This window comes from Rhinoraja longicauda, chromosome 3 (assembly GCF_053455715.1).
Source record: "Rhinoraja longicauda isolate Sanriku21f chromosome 3, sRhiLon1.1, whole genome shotgun sequence".
NCBI lineage: Eukaryota > Metazoa > Chordata > Chondrichthyes > Rajiformes > Arhynchobatidae > Rhinoraja > Rhinoraja longicauda.
Window position 1 is genome coordinate 62,351,434 of NC_135955.1, and position 19,955 is coordinate 62,371,388.

Consider the following 19,955-nt stretch of genomic DNA (forward strand, 5'->3'; position numbering starts at 1 on the left):
CCCCAAGTGGTCAGGATGGGGGAACACACATCTAGCTCCCTCACCCTGAACATAGGATCCCCCCAGGGCTGCGTCCTTAGCCCCCTACTGTACTCCCTGTACACACATGACTGTGGGGCCAGGTTCAGCTCAAACTCCATCATCAAGTTTGCTGATGACACTGTGGTGGTGGGCCGGATCTCCAACAACGATGAGAAGGCCTACCGGGAGGAGGTGGCTGATCTGGCACTCTGGTGTCAGGACAATAGCCTCCTCTTGAATGTCACTAAAACAAAGGAGCTGATTGTGGACTTCAGAAGGGCTAAACATCCAAGGACGTACACGCCACTGGAGATAAATGGGTCTATTGTGGATAGGGTGAGCAGTTTCAAATACTTGGGAGTCCGCATCGCAGAGGATCTGACGTGGGCAAAGCACATTGCCGTACTGGTGGGTAAGGCTAAGCAGCGCCTTTACCACCTTAGACAACTGAGGAAATTCAGAGTGTCGCTGAGGATCCTTCATTGCTTTTACTCTGGGGCTGTAGAGAGCATCCTGTCCGGCAACATTACAGTCTGGTTTGGGAACAGCTCTGCCCAGGACAGGATGGCCCTGCAGAGAGTAGTGCGTTCGGCAGAACGCACCATGGGAACTACACTCGTCCCCCTGCAGGACCTATACATCAGGAGGTGCAGATCCAGAGCAAGCAAGATCATGAGGGACCCCTGCCACCCCAGTAACGGACTGTTCCAGATGCTACGATCAGGCAAACGCCTCCGCTGTCACGCTGTGAAAACGGAGAGGATGAGACGGAGCTTCTTCCCACAGGCCATCAGGACTGTCAACTTTTATAACCCCAGAGACTAAATTTTTGTCGACACTTTTTGTGCTATGTTTAGTAACTTATTAACTTTATTTATATGCTGTAACTGTAATTCTTTTTGTGCACAACCCGCAGGCATTGCCACTTTCATTTCACTGCACATCGAGTATGTGTATGTGACAAATAAATTTGACTTGACTTGACTTGACTTGACTTGACTTGATAATATTGGATTGAAGATATGAAACAGATGGTGGGGGGTTAGGGTTGTCGAGGCTAGAGGCAACGAGTGGAGTCCCACAAGGATTGGTGTTGGCACCACTCTTGTTTGTTATTTATATTAACAATTTGTATGTGAATGCAGATGGCATGGTTAGTACATTTGCAGATGAAGCTAAAATTGATGGTTTGGTGGATATTGAAGAATGTTCCTGACCAACTGGGCCAAGGAATGGCAGATGGTGTTTAATTCAGATAAATGAGATGTTGCAGTTTGGTCGGATCTACATAGTACATGGGGAGTATTGTAGAACAGAGAGATCTTCAGTACAAGTACATTTTTCCATGAAGGTGGTGGCACAGGTGGACAGAGTGGTATAGATGATGTTTGCATACATGCCTTCATCGATCCAGCTATTAAATACAGGAGGAAATACAGCTTGCCTGCAGTCCGTCTGTCTTTTGTGTTTTTGTTGTTTTTGTATGAATTGTAGTTTTAATATGGTGTAGTGTTTGTATGTTATGTTTTGGGGGGGGGGGGTGGGAGGGAACGGGAACTGTAAAATGATCTCTCCCGAACGGAGACGTGACCTTTGTTTCTGTGTCGTGTCTCCGTTCCCGTTGCGGCCTACCATCAGCCATTCACCTGGGACCACCTGGGGCTCTGGTTCGCAGAGCCCGCGGCCCGGACTCACCACCTGCGGCGCTGGCTGCCTGCGGATGCTACGGGAGCGGCTGCGACTCGTCTCTGGAGGCTCCGGCGCGGGCCGCGTGGACGTCGGAAGCCCGCAGGCCCCTGGATGGGGGCCGACATCGGGAGCTCCGGCAGCGGCAGAGGCAACGTGTTCGCCCGCCCCGTATCGCGGGGCTTGGGTCGGCCCACCACGGACCTTTCACCATCCGGCGCGGCCTGAAATAGGCCGTTGACCTTTCACCGCCCAGCGGGGGCTTCAATATCGGGAGCCCCGACCGCCCCGACGTGGCAACTCCAACAGCCTGACCGCGGGACAAGACGGCAGGGAAGAGAAAAAGACATTCTGGCCTTCCATCTCAGTGAGAAGGGACTGGAGGAGACTCACTGTGATGGATGTTTCTTTTTGTTTGGTGTTAGTTGTGATTGTATGTGTTATTGCATTTTTATTGATTATTCTTATTGGTCTTATTGTTTAACTGCGGGTAATGTTTCATTTCACTACACATTTATGTGTATGTGACAAATAAACGACTATTGACTATTGACTATTGAGACAAAAATGCTCGTGACTAAACAGGTCAGGCAGCATTTCTGGAGCAAAAGGATGGGCGATGTTTAGGGGCGGGACTCCTCTTCAGACTGAAAGTAGGGGGAGGGAACTGGAGGTAAGAAAAGGCCAGAACAAAGCAAGGCCAGTAATAGACAGCCAATGAAGGGTTTGGTTGTCTTGCTAAGAAGAATGCCATTAAACTAGAAAGGGTGCAAGAAAGAATTACAAGAATGTTACTGGGTCTGGATGGTTTAAGTAGAAGAGACTGGGTCTTCTTTCAACTAGAGCCTTGGAAGCTGAGGGGTGACCTTAGAGGTTTATAAAATCATGAGGGGCATCGAAAAGGTGAACAGCCAGTAGTTTCCCCAGGGTAGGGAAGTCTAAAACTCAAGGTCATAGGTTTATGGAGAGGGGGGAAAATAATTAAAAGGCATCAGAGGAACAATTTTTTTCCACAGAGGCTGCAGCATATATGCAACAAACTGCCAGAGAAAGTAGTAGAAGCAGGGACAATTGCAATATTTTAAAAAATACATTGACAGACACACAGATAGGAAAAATATGGCAGGACACGGGCTACGCACAGACAAGTGGGATGAGCTTGGTAAGGTAACTTAGTCACCATGGATGAGTTAGGGTATCAAGCTTGTTTCTGTGCTGTGCAGCTATAACTCTTATCACAATGCCATCTTCCATACCAATGCTTCCATAACAATATGACTTATTTCATCTACCCTAGACTCCTCTTCACTGAGTTCAACAGGATTCTTATGTATGTCTGTTCTATTAAGCACACTGATGCCTTAATATTCTTTCTCCTCACTCCTTGAACCAGCATGGGATCATTCTCACTATTACTGTAAAATCCTTGTCTATTGGTCAACCATAATATGCAATACCTCCACCACACCGCCACTAAAAATATCTTCCAGAGAGGTTGTTTCTGAGTTGCTCCAATTCATTCTTCCTTCCCCACCAATACTAATTCACTCCCCTTCTCTCAACATCTTTCCTTCTTGCCACGAAAAAAACCCTCCTCCTTCCCAGCTATTCAGGAGGAACATAGGAATTAGACAATACACAATAGGTGCAGGAGTAGGCCATTCAGCCCTTCGAGCCAGCACCGCCATGCACGGAGATCATGGCTGATCATTCACGATCAGTGCCTCGTTCCTGCCTTCTCCCCATATTCCTTGACTCCACTATCATTAACTATCTAACTCTCTCTTGAAAGCATCCAGGGAATTGGCCTCCACTGCCTTCTGAGGCAGAGTTCCACAGCTTCACAACTCTGAGTGAAAAAGTTTTTCCTCATCTCCATTCTAAATGGCCTACCCCTTAATTCTTAAACTGTGGCCCCTGGTTCGGGACTCTCCCAACATCTGGAACATGTTTCCTGCCTCTCACGTGCCCAATCCCTTAATAATCTTGTACGATTAAGATCCCCTCTCATCCTTTTAAGTTCCAGAGTATACAAGCCCATTCGCTCCAATCTTTCAACATAAGACAGTCCCGCCATTCTGGGAATTAACCTCGTGAACCTATGCTGCACTCCCTCAATAGTAAGAATGACCTTCCTCAAATTTGGAGACCAAAACTGCACACAATACTCCAGGTGTGGTCTCACTAGGGCTCTGTCCAACTGCAAAAGGACCTCTTTGCTCCATACTCAACTCCTCATTATGAAGGCCAACATTCCATTCGCTTTCTTCACTGCCTGCTGTATCTGCATGCTTACTTTCAGTGACTGATGAACTAGGACACCCAGATCTCGTTGTACTTCCTCTTTTCCTAACTTGACACCATTCAGATAATACTCTGCCTTCCTGTTCTTACCACCAAACTGGATAACCTCACATTTATGTCTGAAGAAGGGTCTCGACCCGAAACGTCACCCATTCCCCCTCTCCTAGATGCTGCCTGATCTGCTGAGTTATCATCATATCATATCATATATATACAGCCGGAAACAGGCCTTTTCGGCCCACCAAGTCCGTGCCGCCCAGTGATCCCCGTACATTAACACTATCCTACACCCACTAGGGACAATTTTTACATTTACCCAGCCAATTAACCTACATACCTGTACGTTCCTCCAGCATTTTGTGATACCTAACATTTATCTACATTAAACTGCATCTGCCCACTCACACAACCTGTCCAAGTCACCCTGCATCCTCATCACACTTCACAATGCCACCCAGCTTTGTGTCATCTGCAAATTTGTTAATGTTACCTTTAATCCCTTCATCTAAGTCATTAATGTATATTGTAAATAGCTGCGGTCCCAGCACCGAGCCTTGCGGTACCCCATTTATCACTGCCTGCCATTCTGAAAGGGACCCATTTATCCCAACTCTTTATTTCCTGTCTGCCATCCAAATTTCTATCCATGTCAGTACCCTACCCCCAATACCATGTGCTCTAATTTTGCCCACTAATCTCCTATGTGGGACCTTATCGAACGCTTTCCGAAAGTCCAGTTACGCTACATCCACTGGCTCTCCCTTGTCCATTTCCCTAGTTACATCCTCAAAAGATTCCAGAAGATTAGTCAAGCATGATTTCCCCTTCATAAATCCGTGCTGACTCGGAACGATCCTGTTACTGATTGTCGCCAGAAGCTTGCGTCAAGGACGGACGATGACAGTGATGTAACATTTGAAACATGGATGATGGACACGAAAGAAGTTGAGGCTCCTCCCTCATGCCTCCATAGTCCCCTTTGTTCAACAGTAGTGCTGACATTTCAGATTTTCCCTTCTCTCTCAAATTGTAGATTAAAACGTATCATATTATGATCAGTGCCTCCTAATGGCTCTTTTACCTTTAGTTCCCTTCTCAAATCCAGTTCATTACCCAACACTAAATCCAGAATTGCCTTCTCCCTGGTCGGCTCCAGTACAAGCTGTTCTAATAATTCATCTCGGAGGCAATTCACAAACCCCCTTTCTTGGGGTCCAATACCAACCTGATTTTCCCAGTTTACCTGCATGTTGAACTCCCCCATAACCACCATAGTAGCAGTACTTTTGCGACATGCCAATTTTAACTCTTGATTCAACTTGCACCCTATGTCCTGGCTACTGTTTGGGGGCCGATAGATAACTCCCATTAGGGGCTTTTTACCCTTACAATTCCTCAGTTCTGTCCATACTGACTCTACATCTCCTGATTCTATGTCACCTCTTGCAAGGGACTGAATATCATTCCTTACTAAGAGCGACCCCACCCCCTCTGCCCACCTGTCTGTCTTTTCGATAGGACGTATACCCCTGAATATTCAGCTTCCAGCCCTGGTCCTCTTGCAGCCATGTCTCAGTAATTGCCACAACATCATACTTGCCAATATCGAACTGAGCCTCAAGCACATCCACTTTATTTTTTATACTTCGTGCATTCAAATGCAACTTTAACTTTGGCATTCACCTCCCTTCTCACACCAGTCACGATTGGCCCTGACCGTACTCTCTTATCCCTTCTCAAACCTTCCTTCCCATCAATTCAGGAGTCTTTTGCAACTTTTCCTGTACTCACTTTCCCATTAACCCCATCTTTATATCCCCAATTTGTCAACCCTTCCCCCCCTCCCCCCCACTATTTAGTTTAAACCCACACGTGTAGCACTAGCAAGCCTGCCTGCCAGAACATTGGTCCCCCTCCAGTTAAGGTGTAACCTGCCCCTTTTGTACAGGTCACTCCTACCCCAGAAGAGATCCCAATGGTCTATAAATCTAAATCACTGCTCCCTGCACCAGCCGCTCAGCCATACATTCATATTCCCTATCTCCCTGTTCCTGCCCTCGCCAGCATGAGGTACATTAAGCAATCCAGAGATAACCACCCTAGAAGTCCTGCTTTTCAGTCTTCCTAACTCTTTAAACTTACGTTGCAGAACCTCCTTCCTCTTCCTCCCGGCGCCGTTTGTGCCCACATGCGCAACTACTTCTGGCTGTTCACCTTCCTTCTTGAGGATGTTCTGAAGTCGGTCCATGAAAATCTTGAACCCTGGCTCCAGGGAGGCAATAGACCATCCTCGAGTCTCGCCTGCCAGCACAGAATCTCCTGTCCGCACCTCGGACAATGGAATCACCCACTATGGCTCTGCCCGTCAGTCTCACTGGTCGAGTCTCATCGTCAGTATTGGAGCCACTGACCTGTCTGCTGTTCGGACTGGAAGCATTTTCTGCAACGACAGCTCCTAAGAGGGTGTACCTGTTTTCATTAGGCACAGGGTCTCCTGCACTCCACTTGTATTCTCATTTCTCACAGTCAACCAACTTCGCTCTTCCTGTCTCCGTGGCGTGACAACGTCACTGTGGGTCCTGTCCAGTAAACTCTAGTTTCCCGATGGCTGAGGTCATCCGGCTGCTTCTCCAGTTCCCCAACATGTTCCTTCAGGAGCTGCACCTGGACACAATTCCTGCAAGAGTAGTTTCCAGAAACCCCAGCGGTGTCCCTGCCTTCCCACATCCTGCAAGAAACACACTGCAGCAACATGCCTGCCTTTTCTTCAGTGACAAAAATCAAAGTTCAAACATGCGTAGCCTCCTTGCCTCAGCCTCCTCGCCGAAGACTCTTGAGCCAAAAGACTCACTTTACCTCCCAAGGCACTTCACCTCAACAAGGCCCCTCCACTACAGCTGCACTTATTTTTATCTGCTACCTAATCAACCACTTCAGGGCTGATTAGTAACTTAATTAGTAAATTACCTGAACCTGAAGGTCTTCGTACTCTTTTTAAACTGCCTTTACCCGTGAGTCACCTTCTTTTGTAACAAACTTTCCAACCAACAAGCTCTTTACTCTGTTTTCAAACTGCCTGCTTCTCTGAGCTCCACACAAGTACAGCACTAGAACCTGGGTCTTGGCGCTCTTTAAACTGCCTTTACCTGCGAGTCACCTTTTGAGTTCCAGCCAATGAACTCTTTACTCTGTTTTCAAACTGCCTGCTTCTCCAAACTCCACGCAAGTACTAACATTGAAAGGCACAGGACAGAATAAGTTACAGGGAATTAGGTAGGGGAATGAGACTAGAAATGATTACTCTGGGAGACCATGTGGGACAAATAACCTGTATTGGGAGAAACATTTAACAACCCCAACCTTTAAAGCAATGAAAAGCCAAAACTCAATTCCTCAATTATAGCCTTCACCTTTGTTTTTGTGCACATTTAAAAGCACTTTACATTGAGGAAAAAATACAATAGCATTCAATTTGCATTATAGTGGGAAAAAAGATAAATCTTCCAACCCCAGTTTGTGTATTTTCTTCAATGAAAATCTTGAAAAGAAATATCTTCATTAGCCATTAACTCACCGTTAAACCTCTCTGGGAAGCAGGGTTGTTTTACATTGGTAACTACTTAATTAGGTTGGCAGTGCCTGTTGAGAATATGAAGATCCCAGGCAAGATATAAAATGCACAGTAAACCTATTTAAAGAAAAATAGATTCCTAGACAAAACACTACAAGCAGTTCTTGGGTGTTAGCTTTGTATTTTATTTCTTCAAAATATTATCTGCAAACAAACCCAGTGACGATTTATCTTGCATTTTATACAATATTTAGAAACTTTTTACTGTTAGGTTAGAGGAGGGGAGAACAGTGGCAGATGGGGTGGAATACAAACAAGCAAATTCAGTTCAAAGTACAAAAAATAACATTGGAACAAGAACTTGGTACAGAAATCAGTACAATATACTTGTATAGATATGAAAAAGTACTCTTAATCAAATTTCCTAACATCTAATAAAACAAGGTACCGAACAAACTATTCTCTTCCATTTTATACTGTCTACATAAATAGAACTTTTATATTACAATTTACCTCTCCATATAAATATTATACAAATTTAATGTCTAACACAATGTAATTATATCCTAACATTTATGACTGCCTTGAAAGCTATTTTAAGACAGAATAATATTTCCTACAACATAAATGGGTGGATGGTGAATATAAAAGGATAAAACACTGAAAAACCTGAACTGCTGTGGATGCAAAAGCAGTGTCAGTAACTGTTGCAAAACTAAATCTCCTCAAGCTGCCGTCGCACTTTTTGTTCAGCACGCCGGTCCAGGGTTCTTTGTCGGAAAGTAACGATGATGGCAAAGATTACACCAACCAAAATAACAATTCCTTCAAACTTCCAGAATTTCACTTCCTCCATTGCAACTGAACGACAGCTATGGGACAAAGTGAAAACAGATAAGCAAAAATAAACGTTTAATATTTTTAAATAAATTCTATGTATCCAACATTAAAGAGAGTTGTTAGATTAATGACATATGCAATGATACAGAAATCAAACAGTAACCATACAGAACGTAATTCAGGCTACAATGTAGCACATTTGTTTACTTCCACCGTTGGTGTAACAAGCAAATCAACAGAAGATACAATCAGATCAGTGATGATCTTATTAAATAACAGAGCAGGATGGTTGGGTGGTGGTGAGGAGGTGGGGGAGAGGAGGTGGGGGAGGGGAGGGTGGGTTCCTTTCTGGTTAGATTACTTCTGCTTGTATGTAACAAAGCTTAAATACTAGGAAACTATAAATCTTGAGATAGTCATTTGATATATTACTTCCTATTATTTCTATGTTTAACCCCAAAGAACCAAATCTCACAACCCTTTTGAAAAAAAGTGATGTAGATCCCAGAAAGTGCTGACAAGCCAAAGACAGAATCAATCTGTAGAGCCAGGTGGGTGCAATAGGTGGAGACACTTTTTTTTTTAATATCAAAAAATACTTTATTCAAGTAATAAATATCATTTACAAAACATCAAGCCCATCCAACATTTCCGGAGGTTACATTCGATACAGGCATTCACTTAGACATTTACTTACATTTAGACATTTACCCAGTATCCCTTATTTGGAGGGGCGTCTCTCTCCACCACACCCTGCCCCCCCATGTCCAGCAGCGGAAGGACCCTAGACTGTGGTCCTCCCGCACAGGGCCTTGGCGTTGGCTGCACCAAGCTTCAGTGCGTCCCTCAGCACGTACTCCTGCAGTCTGCAGCGGGCCAGTCGGCAACATTCCTTGACGGACATCTCGCTCCGCTGGGAGGCCAACAAGGCTCGGGCAGACCAAAGAGCGTCTTTCACCGAGTTGATGACCTTCCAGCAGCACTCGATGTCGGTCTCCGAATGCGTCCCTGGGAACAGTCCGTAGATGACAGGTGGAGACACGAGACTAATCTGGAGCAACAATACAATCCGCTGGAGGAACTCAGTAGGTCAAGCAACATCTATAGAATTGTCGACCTTTCAGGTTGAGAACCTGCTTCAAGACTGATTTGAGGGGGAAGTCAGCCAGGCTAAAGGGGAAGAGGTTTGATAGGGGCCAGTGGATGATTGGTGGTTTGAGAAGGAGTGAAGAATATCAAGCAGCTGGAGCCAGACTGAAAGTGTGTGTGTAGGGGGAGGGGTCAGAGTTGCAAGACCGAAGCAGATGGGCAATAGGTGGAAGTAGACAAGCAAAATAAAAAGGCATAGAAATATAGAAAAGAGTTGCAGGAGTAGGCTATTCGGCCCTTCGGGCTTGCACTGCCATTCAATATGATCATGGCTGATCATTCAAAATCAGTACCCCTTTCTTGTTTTTTCCCCATATCCTTTGATTCCCTTAGCCCCAAGAGCTAAATCTAACTCTCTTGAAAGCATCCAGTGAATTGGCCTCTGGCTTCTGTGGCAGAGAATTCCACAGATTCACAACTCTGGGTGAAAATTCACAACTGTCTGGGTGATGGAGCTAGGTGGGCTGAGGGGTCAGTGAAGGTGGAGAGAGCTGCTGGAGGGTGATAAGCAGGAACACAAAGGCTGCCAGTGTTGGAATGTGATGTAAGGAAGGTGATAATGGGAACCTTTAGGGGAAGGTGGTGAAGGGCAGATAGGGTAGGGGATCCAGTGGGTGTAATGTGCGTGTGGTAGTGGATGGAACCAAGAGCGGAAGGGGATGAAAATGGATGATTGGAAGAGAGAATGAGGGAGTGGGGGATGGAACAGGAGGAGGAAAAGTACCTGAAAATGGAGAATTCAATGTTCATATCATTGTGCTATAGACTAACCCATGTGGAGAATCAGATATTAATCTTCTAGTTTGCTTTGATGGTGGAAAGGAACTGGTTAGATCATTGTTGTTGTCAAAATGGTTGACATGCATGGTATCCTGAATGCTGACGAGAAGGGACTGGGTAAGGGGAGACTGGATAGAATCAAGATATGAGGAAGTCATTTCAGTGGAACAAGAGCAGGCAGTAAAAACAGACCTCTAAGGACAGTCCTGTTTGTAGATTTTGGGTGTACAATAAAAGGCGGAAGTATGGGGTAGGAGCATGATCAAGTTGGATGCTTTGTAGAAGAGATCGCCTGAGATGATCTATATGAGTGCAGTGGTTTGGTGTTTGGTGTTGGCATCATGGTCCAGTGGTTGTTATGAATGGATGTCCAGGGTTGCTGTCTGGACTCTGGAAGGTAGATGTCAGTCTGCCAGATTACAATGGCACCACTCTGGTCTGCGGGTTTCATGACGAGTTTGCGATTACGTAAAGAGAGAGGAGATCTGTACAAATGGGGAGGGGTTAAGGTTAGATTGGCAAGGTGAATGGAGAAATCAAGGCAGTAGATATTGTAATGGCAATTGGAAATGAAAACATCAAGAGAGGTGAAAAGGCCTGAACAGGGTATCTAAGAGGAAGCGAGGTCTTACAGGCAAGCAAAGGGATTATCAGTGAGAGGTGTGGACTCCCTGCCAAAGAAATAGGTAGAGACGTGGAGGTGACAAAAGAAGAGTTTAGCATCATGATGGGCCCCGAACCTGCTGAGGAGTGCAAGCTCAGGGGTACAAAGGTAAAGTGTCTGCTGAGGACTGCCCTTTCAGCAGAGTGGAAGGTCAGAGTATTTCACTGAAGTTCACAAATTACCATTTACCTTTACTGCATGGCATCAGATAAACAAGTGCATGTGATGGATAATGACATAATGCAAAGTTATGTGATTGGTAATCGAGAGACCTCAGTTCAAATCCCACCAAAACAGCCATGGAATTTAGATTCATAATTAAACTGGAATTTGGAACAAAACCCCAACTAGTTTGCACGTGAAAACTACTGAATTGTCATTAAAAACCCATCTGGTTCAATAACGCATTAGGGGAAGGAAAGCTGCCACATTAACCAGATCTAGCCTTCATGCGATTCCAGACTCGCGTGTTTGACAAGTGAGTAACCAAGCAAGTTCACCCAGTTGAACTATTACTGCTACATCTAAATAGAAAAGGAATAACACTGGATGTGCTTTCAATCTAGGCAGCCAATTCAGACATGGCAAAGGTAATCAACCTTAAATTCCTCCCCACAAACATCTGGGGAAACTGCAAACATAGACTATTTCTCAGGGCCCTCTCCTATGGTGTCCAATGAATCCTGTATACTATGCATTTGACACAATGGCAAGTAGTCAAATATCAATAGTCAGTGTGTGGCTGGGGTGAGGAACCTGGGTCAATTATTTTGTTTGCTCCCTTATCTATTCATAAATATGTAAAAGTAAATATAGTTTATACATTATTTCTAAAAAACGGAGTGACTTTCCAAGTCCTGTAATCACCAGTTAAAGTAACAATAGTATTGATGTATAGCAGAACCAGGGTCCAAAGTTTAGATTAGGTGTGCAGATGGAATTAGGACCTGCAATGTGGGCCAGGTGTGTGCTGAGAGGCTGTATTGGGAGTGTGGTAGATTTACAGCCCAAGAAAGGATCAGGTACATGTGTAGTTGTGTTGAAAATTCTGTGTTTGATGGATGGTTGAAATCACATAAATTTCTTCTCTGTAAGACTGCAGTCAACTAAAAGCAATCTGAAGGGGCTCAACCCAAAACGTCACCCATTCCTTCTCTCCAGAGATGCTGCCTATCCTGCCGAGTTACTCCAGCATTTTGTGTCTACCTTCAATTAAAAGCAAACCAAGGTTGTTTGGGCAAGCTGAAATGTGAAACAAGTACAGGAATTGTTTTATCTGTAGATAGTTTGATCACTGTATTTCATTGCAGTCTTGGTGTCATTGCTCAGTGGTCAGGGGGTGTCTGCAATTTTTGTTCTCATAGTAATCTTTATGACCCTATTCTTCCAGGATAATGATGATTTAGTGCAACAGCAAATTTGATGTATTTATTCAAATTGTCAAACAGCAAATTGTTAAATCAAGTTACGAGTGACTAATTGAGTTAATAAATTGCTACAATCTCCCGCTACACCACTCCCACCACCATTTTATTTGCATCAATTTTTCATAACCAGTTATGTACAGCTAAGGCTACCTATACAAACATAGCTCAAAGAAGTTTCATATCAGCAAAGAAAAAAAACATCAGGTTTGTTTAAATATTTAGAGATAAGTTTTACATTTGAGTAGTGCCCTTCCCAAGAGAAATCCCAGTTATTTTAGTGTTTTTATAATAGGCAGCTAATTTGTGTTCAACTGCAACATGATAACCTGATATTCATAATCTATTTTTGTAACATTGAGGCCAAGAATCAGAAATATCAATTAAATACACCATACTTAAAATTATGGTGTCAGTAGAATAGTATTAGAATCCACCTGTGAATAAATCCAAAAGTTAGCACCATAAAGATAGTCACTTGTGAATTCGATGCAGAAGCGGTTTCTTTGCCCAGTGTGATAAGGATGTGAAATGTGCTACCACAATTATAACAAATGGAATAAATGCATCTACAAAGGGAAAAGGTGAGGAATAGAAATAGATAGGCAGTGGCTCACAAAAACTTGCAGTTTGAGCAAATATCTTGTTACACATTCCATAGTTACAAAAGTTACACAAAATGATTACAAATAGATATGTTTGGAGAGAGTGAGAAAGAGTGCAGAAAGGACATCATTCGGCAGATTAAGTAATTTAGATGACTTCTGCAATTATCAAATTTAATTGTCAAGGGCCATGTATGATTAAAAATGAAATAGGATGAAAAACAAAATAGTAATATTTGTATGAATCACAACCTCAGTACCCTATTCAAAGTGAGCTTTCAATCCCAACTCGCCTCCCATACCAGTACCTATTTGTCCAATGTCAATTCATCTGAGCCAAGATTATCTCCTATCAAATCATATTCTGGTTTGAGATCCATTCTGTTATACCTCTAAAGCACCAAACTAAAAGTGCTCTATAAATGCAATTTATTGCCAGAGGCTTCAATAGCATCAATTAAATATGGAAACAGAAAATAGGTGCAGGAGGAGGCCATTTGGCCCTTCGAGCAAGCACCGCCATTCATTGTGATCATGGCTGATCATCCACAATCAGTAACCTGTGCCTGCCTTCTCCCCATATCCCTTGATTCCACAAGCCCCTAGAGCTCTATCTAACTCTCTTTTAAATTCATCCAGTGAATTGGCCTCCACTGCCTTCTGTGGCAGATAATTACACAAATTCACAACTCTCTGGGTGAAAAGGTTTCTTCTCACCTCAGTTTTAAATGGCCTCCCCTTTATTCTTAGACTGTGCCCCTGGTTCTGGACTCCCCCAACATTGGGAACATTTTTCCTGCATCTAGCCAGTCCTTTCATAATTTTATACGCCTCTATAAGATTCCCTCTCATCCTTCTAAACTCCATTGAATACAAGCCCAGTCTTCCCAATCTTTCTTCATATGACAATCCCGCCATCCCAGCAATTGACCTTGTGAACCTACGCTGCACTGCCTCAATAGCAAAGATGTCTTTCCTCAACTTAGGAGACCAAACTGCACACAATACTCCAGATGTGGTCTCACCAGGGCCCTGTACAACTGCAGAAGGACCTCTTTACTCCTATACTCAAATCCTCTCATTATGAAGGCCAACATGCCATTAGCTTTCTTCACTGCCTGCTGTACCTGCATGCTTACTTTCAGTGACTGGTGTACAAGGACACCCAGGTTGCACTTCCCCTTTACCTAATCTGAGACCATTGAGATAATAATCTGCTTCCTTGCTTTTGCTGCCAACGTGGGGTAACCTCACATTTATCTACATTGCCATGCATCTGCCCACTCACTCAACCTGTCCAAGTCACCCTGCAACCTCCTAACATCCTCTTCACAGTTCACACTGCCACCCAGCTTTGTGTCATCTGAAAACTCACTAGTGTTACTTCTAATTCCATCATCCAAATTAATATATATTGTAAATAGTTGCGGCCCCAGCACCGAGCCTTGCGGTATTCCACTCCCCACGGCCTGCCATTCCAGCAATAAAGAAATTGAAGCTTGGCATCAAATCAGAAAACAGCAAGTGTGGTGTTAATTGTCAATTATGATATTAAGCAACAAGGTAAACATGGTTAATTTACTTCATTACTCTTTTGCAAGCAACAAGAGTGAAGCCCAATTGGTGAATAACAAGAGCTCATGTGGCTCCTAAAAAAAATCTGCCCAATGAATAGGTGAAATCTGAAAATATACTGATATTACTATTTCTGAACTTGTCTCAGAATCCAATGAGAATAAAATGAAAATTAGTAATTAAATTAGACTTTCAAAAACCTGTGATTCCTTACAAGGATAAGAACTGGACAGAAATCTGAAATGCCTTACCTTCTGTACCTGTGGTCTTTCGTACATTTTACATCTTCAACAAATCCAGTAAATTTACATTCTATATGCACGGTCTGTGGGAAGTTAGATGATAGGTTACGGAATTATAGCAATGAGCTTTTAAAAACAAAGTACATGACATAGTAAAACTCAACAAACCTAGGCCAGAAATGGGATTTATGTTTACTTAGAATATGGTTTCTTGAACACCTGGCAGATTTGTAACAAATTTGTAAATCGTGTATTTGTTCATTAAAAACAGTTTCGAAATTGTTTATTTAGTTTTGTCAGCATTCATAAGGATGGATCATAATCTTTTCAATATGAAATAAGTAAAAATAAATTTTGGTACTTTATCCAACGTGACATTTTTTTCTGCTATTTCTATATTTCCTTTGTATAACCAAAAATAGAAGGACAAAAAACAAATACAACTACAGAGAATGAAATCCAAAACAAAAATAGAAATGGAAGTAATCAGCCAGTCAAGCAGCACCCGTGGAAAAATAAAATATGATGTTTTGGAACAGGGACCCTTCCATAGAACTCAGAACTGAGCAATGGAGCATATATGAAAGGATCTGATCCAGAAAAGCACTAACATTTTAATAGGCAATCAAAATCTTTACCTTCTGATTGGTATTAGAATGTTTAAATGCTGAATGCAAAATGCTACAATTCAATGTATGTCACTAAAAGTAGTATTTCTACTTTCAGGAAATACAAGACTTTGTGTACAATATTTTTAGCTGTAAGGGTTAAAGGAAGTAAACTGTCTCCACATTCACCTTTATTCAGATATTTTAATCCACCTTTCATTTAACCAACACATATTATTCTGAGGTCTTCTAGACACTGAAGAGACAGGATAAATCTTAGATCTACTGCTGTTAAAAATATCTGAATATCCATTCATATAGTAGCTTTCAAAATCTATGCCAAAAAATACTTCATAGCGAATTAAACAACTTTTAAAGTTAGTTTCCTCTGCACTATAGAAAACATAGCAGAAAAATGATGCACAGCAAGATCCCACAATCAATTAATTTCTGGTATTTGGCAGACAGTGGTTTTGTTTTCAGTTATGCTGATTGGGCAGGGAAATAAGAACCAAGAAGGAAATATAACATTATAATGTTAACTCAAAGGTAAATTAAGTGAGGAAAAATAAAAAGGAAAGAGAGAAAAGAAAAGAGGTCAGTGTATCTGAAAGGCAAAAAAAAATTGGATATAATTTTCAGGGTGCTGACAGCAACATGACAGAAATGGGACAACATACACCAATGAGCCAAAACATTATGACCACTGACAGGTGAAGTGAATAACATTGATTATCTTGTTACCTTGAAGTTAATGTGTTGGATGCAGGAGAAATGGGCAGGAGTAAAGACCTGAGTGACTTTGACAAGGGCCAAATTGTTATGGCCAGACGACTGGGTCAGAGCATCTCTGAAACGGCAAGGCTTATGGGGTGCTGCAAAGGGATCTGCTGCTAATGTTTCAGTGCCAAATACCACAGGACACCTTCAGGGGTCTTGTAGAGTCCATGCCTCGGCGGGTTGGCACTGTTTTGGCAGCACACGGAGGACCAACAGCATATGTGGCAGGTGGTTTTAATGTTTTGGCTCATCAGTGTATTTAACCAAGCAATTTGATCCTCACATCAAGTTGATGTAGCATTAGATCATAAATAATACCAGCTATAGCATAAATAATTTATTAGCTTCACCATTATTTGATAGCCAATAATGATTAGGGATACTATTGTTTTTTACAATGTATCTACTAGTATAATGTGTCGTTGCTAACAGTTTTAAAGGTGCATGTCATCATGATACAATATCTGATCTAAGACACAAAAAGCTGGACTAACTCAGCGGGACAGGCAGCATCTCTGGAGAGAAGGGTCTCGACCCAAAAAGTCACCCATTCCTTCTATCCAGAGATGCTGCCTGTCCTGCTAAGTTACTCCAGCTTTTTGTGTCTATCTTCAATTTAAACCAGCATCTGCAGTTCCTTCTTACACATCTGATCTAAGATGTAAAGTTAGAATATTCTCTCAAAGAAAAATTATAATCACACTAATCTTAAAGGACAAGAATATTTGAATATCTCACATACACACATGCAAAATACCTTTTCGTAATCAGTGCAAGGACTACATTCTCTTACAATGCTGTATTCTTCAATTTCCCAGCAAGGTCTTGGGTGCAAAATATTTGCTGTTTAATTTATAAATAAAATATATTTATAATCTTACTTTGCAAGTGAAAATCTTAACATTAAAAAAATAAAATAGCCAATCTATTTCTACCTAGGATTCTCACTCCACCACAGCAAAGTCTAGAAAGATGACCTTTGAGGCGAATGGATATAACAATATAACTCATGAATCAACAGGCATCTTTCACAGAAAATCATCTCAACAATTACCAATACATTTCCTTCCCGGGTTACGGTAGGGTTCGGTTCCTGAGAACTGTTCAGAACTAGAACAGTTCACAAGTCAGAATCTCGTCACCTGCCAATATAGTTTAATAAACTATATTGCACACTAAATGCGGGTGGTGTGTGGTCAAACTAAGGAAGATACAAACAATCTCCCAATGTTCTAGTGGCCAGAGATCCTAGGGTGATGGAGGAACTGAAGGAGATTCACATTAGGCAGGAAATGGTGTTGGGCAGACTGATGGGACTGAAGGCTGATAAATCCCCAGGGCCTGATGGTCTGCATCCCAGGGTACTTAAGGAGGTGGCGCTAGAAATTGTGGACGCATTGGTGATCATTTTCCAATGTTCTATAGATTCAGGATCAGTTCCTGTGGATTGGAGGGTAGCTAATGTTATCCCACTTTTTAAGAAAGGAGGGACAGAGAAAATGGGAAATTATAGACCAGTTAGTCCGACATCAGTGGTGGGGAAGATGCTGGAGTCAATTATAAAAGACAAAATTGCGGAGCATTTGGATAGCAGTAACAGGATCGTTCTGAGTCAGCATGGATTTACGAAGGGGAAATCATGCTTGACTAATCTTCTGGAATTTTTTGAGGATGTAACTAGGAAAATTGACAGGGGAGAGCCGGTGGATGTGTTGTACCTCGACTTTCAGAAAGCCTTCGACAAGGTCCCACATAGGAGATTAGTGTGCAAAATTAGAGCACATGGTATTGGGGGTAGGGTGCTGACATGGATAGAAAATTGGTTCAGACAGACAGAAAGCAAAGAGTGGGGATAAATGGGTCCCTTTCAGAATGGCAGGCAGTGACTAGTGGGGTACCGCAAGGCCTGGTGCTGGGATCGCAGCTATTTACAATATACATTAATGACTTGGATCAAGGGATTAAAAGTACCATTAGCAAATTTGCAGATGATACAAAGCTGGGTGGTGGTGTGAGCTGTGAGGAAGATGGTATGAGGTTGCAGGGTATGAGGTTGCAGGGTGACTTGGACAGGTTATGTGAGTGGGCGGATGCATGGCAGATGCAGTTTAATGTGGATAAGTGTGAGGTTATCCACTTTGGTGGTAAGAATAAGAAGGCAGATTATTATCTGAATGGTGTCAAGTTAGGAAAAGGGGACGTACAACGAGATCAGGGAGTCCTAGTGTATCAGTTACTGAAAGGAAGCATACAGGTGCAGCAGGCAGTGAAGAAAGCCAATGGAATGTTGGCCTTCATAACAAGAGGAGTTGAGTATGGGAGCAAAGAGGTCCTTCTGCAGTTGTATAGGGCCCTAGTGAGACCGCACCTGGAGTACTGTGTGCAGTTTTGGTCTCCAAATTTGAGGAAGGATATTCTTGCTATTGAGGGCGTGCAGCGTAGGTTTACTAGGTTAATTCTCAGAATGGCAGGACTGTCATATGTTGAAAGACTGGAGCGGCTAGGCTTTTTATACACTGGAATTTAGAAGGATGAGAGGGGATCTTATCGAAACATAAGATTATTAAGGGGTTGGACACGTTAGAGGCAGGAAACATGTTCCCAATATTGGGGGAACCAGGGGCCACAGTTTAAGAATAAGGGGTAGGCCATTTAGAACAGAGATGAGGAAAAACTTTTTCAGTCAGAGTTGTAAATCTGTGGAATTCACTGCGTCAGAAGGCAGTGGAGGCCAATTCTCTGAATGCATTCAAGAGAGAGCTAGATAGAGCTCTTAAGGATAGCGGAGTCAGGGGGTATGGGGAGAAGGCAGGAACGGGGTACTGATTGAGAATGATCAGCCATAATCACATTGAATGGTGGTGCTGGCACGAAGGGCCAAATGGCCTATTCCTGCACCTATTGTCAAACCATGGCATCTAATCATTCAGAAATTGCCACTAACAAAATTCTCGTATGGCTGAAGATGCCTGCAGTCCCGTAGCTGCTGGCTAATCTATCCCGCTGATTTCCCAAACACTGGTTCGTATGCACAAGTTATACATAGGTTAGACACTCAATTTTTGGAAGATCTTTACACGACAGGTGCTAAATCTCTGAAGATGGAGGCTGGGAGAAAATAAGGGAAACATGATTAGTGATAGTAGACACAAAATGCTGGAGTAACTCAGCAGGTCAGGCAGCATCTCAGGAAAGAAGGAATGGGTGATGTTTCGGGGCGAGACCCAAAACGTCACCCATTCCTTGTCTCCTGAGATGCTGCCTGACCTGCTGACTTACTCCAGCATTTTGTGTCTACCTCAATTTGAGCCAGCATCTGCAGTTATTTTCCTACACCTGATTAACGATGGTAGTAGGGGAGAAATTGAACTCCACAAAATCTATAAACTGGCTCCAAGTAACACTGGAAAAAAAATCAATTCATGTTTTTCCTCAAGAGGTGCTCAAATTCAAGAATATTTTGTGCTGTATAACTTTAAAGCGGAAATGTTTAATTTAGTTATATGGTGTTAAGCCTAATGGAAGATGACACACCAAGACTGCACAAAGTTACTCACAAGGTGCAAGATTAAAATAGTAAATTAATTCTTGAAATTCGTATTCATGTTCCCACTATGAATGAATGGTTTTGGTTACGCTGCCTTCACCTTTCACATTGTTCCTTTCTCTTGTTTTACCTTATTTTGGTCATTTAGATCATACAATC

At 42.7% G+C, this 19,955-nt stretch overlaps 1 protein-coding gene across 1 annotated transcript in view; it reads right to left on the reverse strand.

Moving 5' to 3' along the window:
• Window positions 1-7,753: 7,753 nt before the first annotated feature.
• jtb (jumping translocation breakpoint) overlaps window positions 7,754-19,955 on the reverse strand; it is a 30,112-nt gene continuing 17,910 nt past the window's right edge. The window contains 3 exon segments of the mRNA XM_078396791.1: window positions 7,754-8,454; window positions 14,871-14,944; window positions 17,007-17,092. Coding sequence (XP_078252917.1) covers window positions 8,298-8,454; window positions 14,871-14,944; window positions 17,007-17,092 — 317 coding nt within the window. The 3' untranslated portion in view covers window positions 7,754-8,297.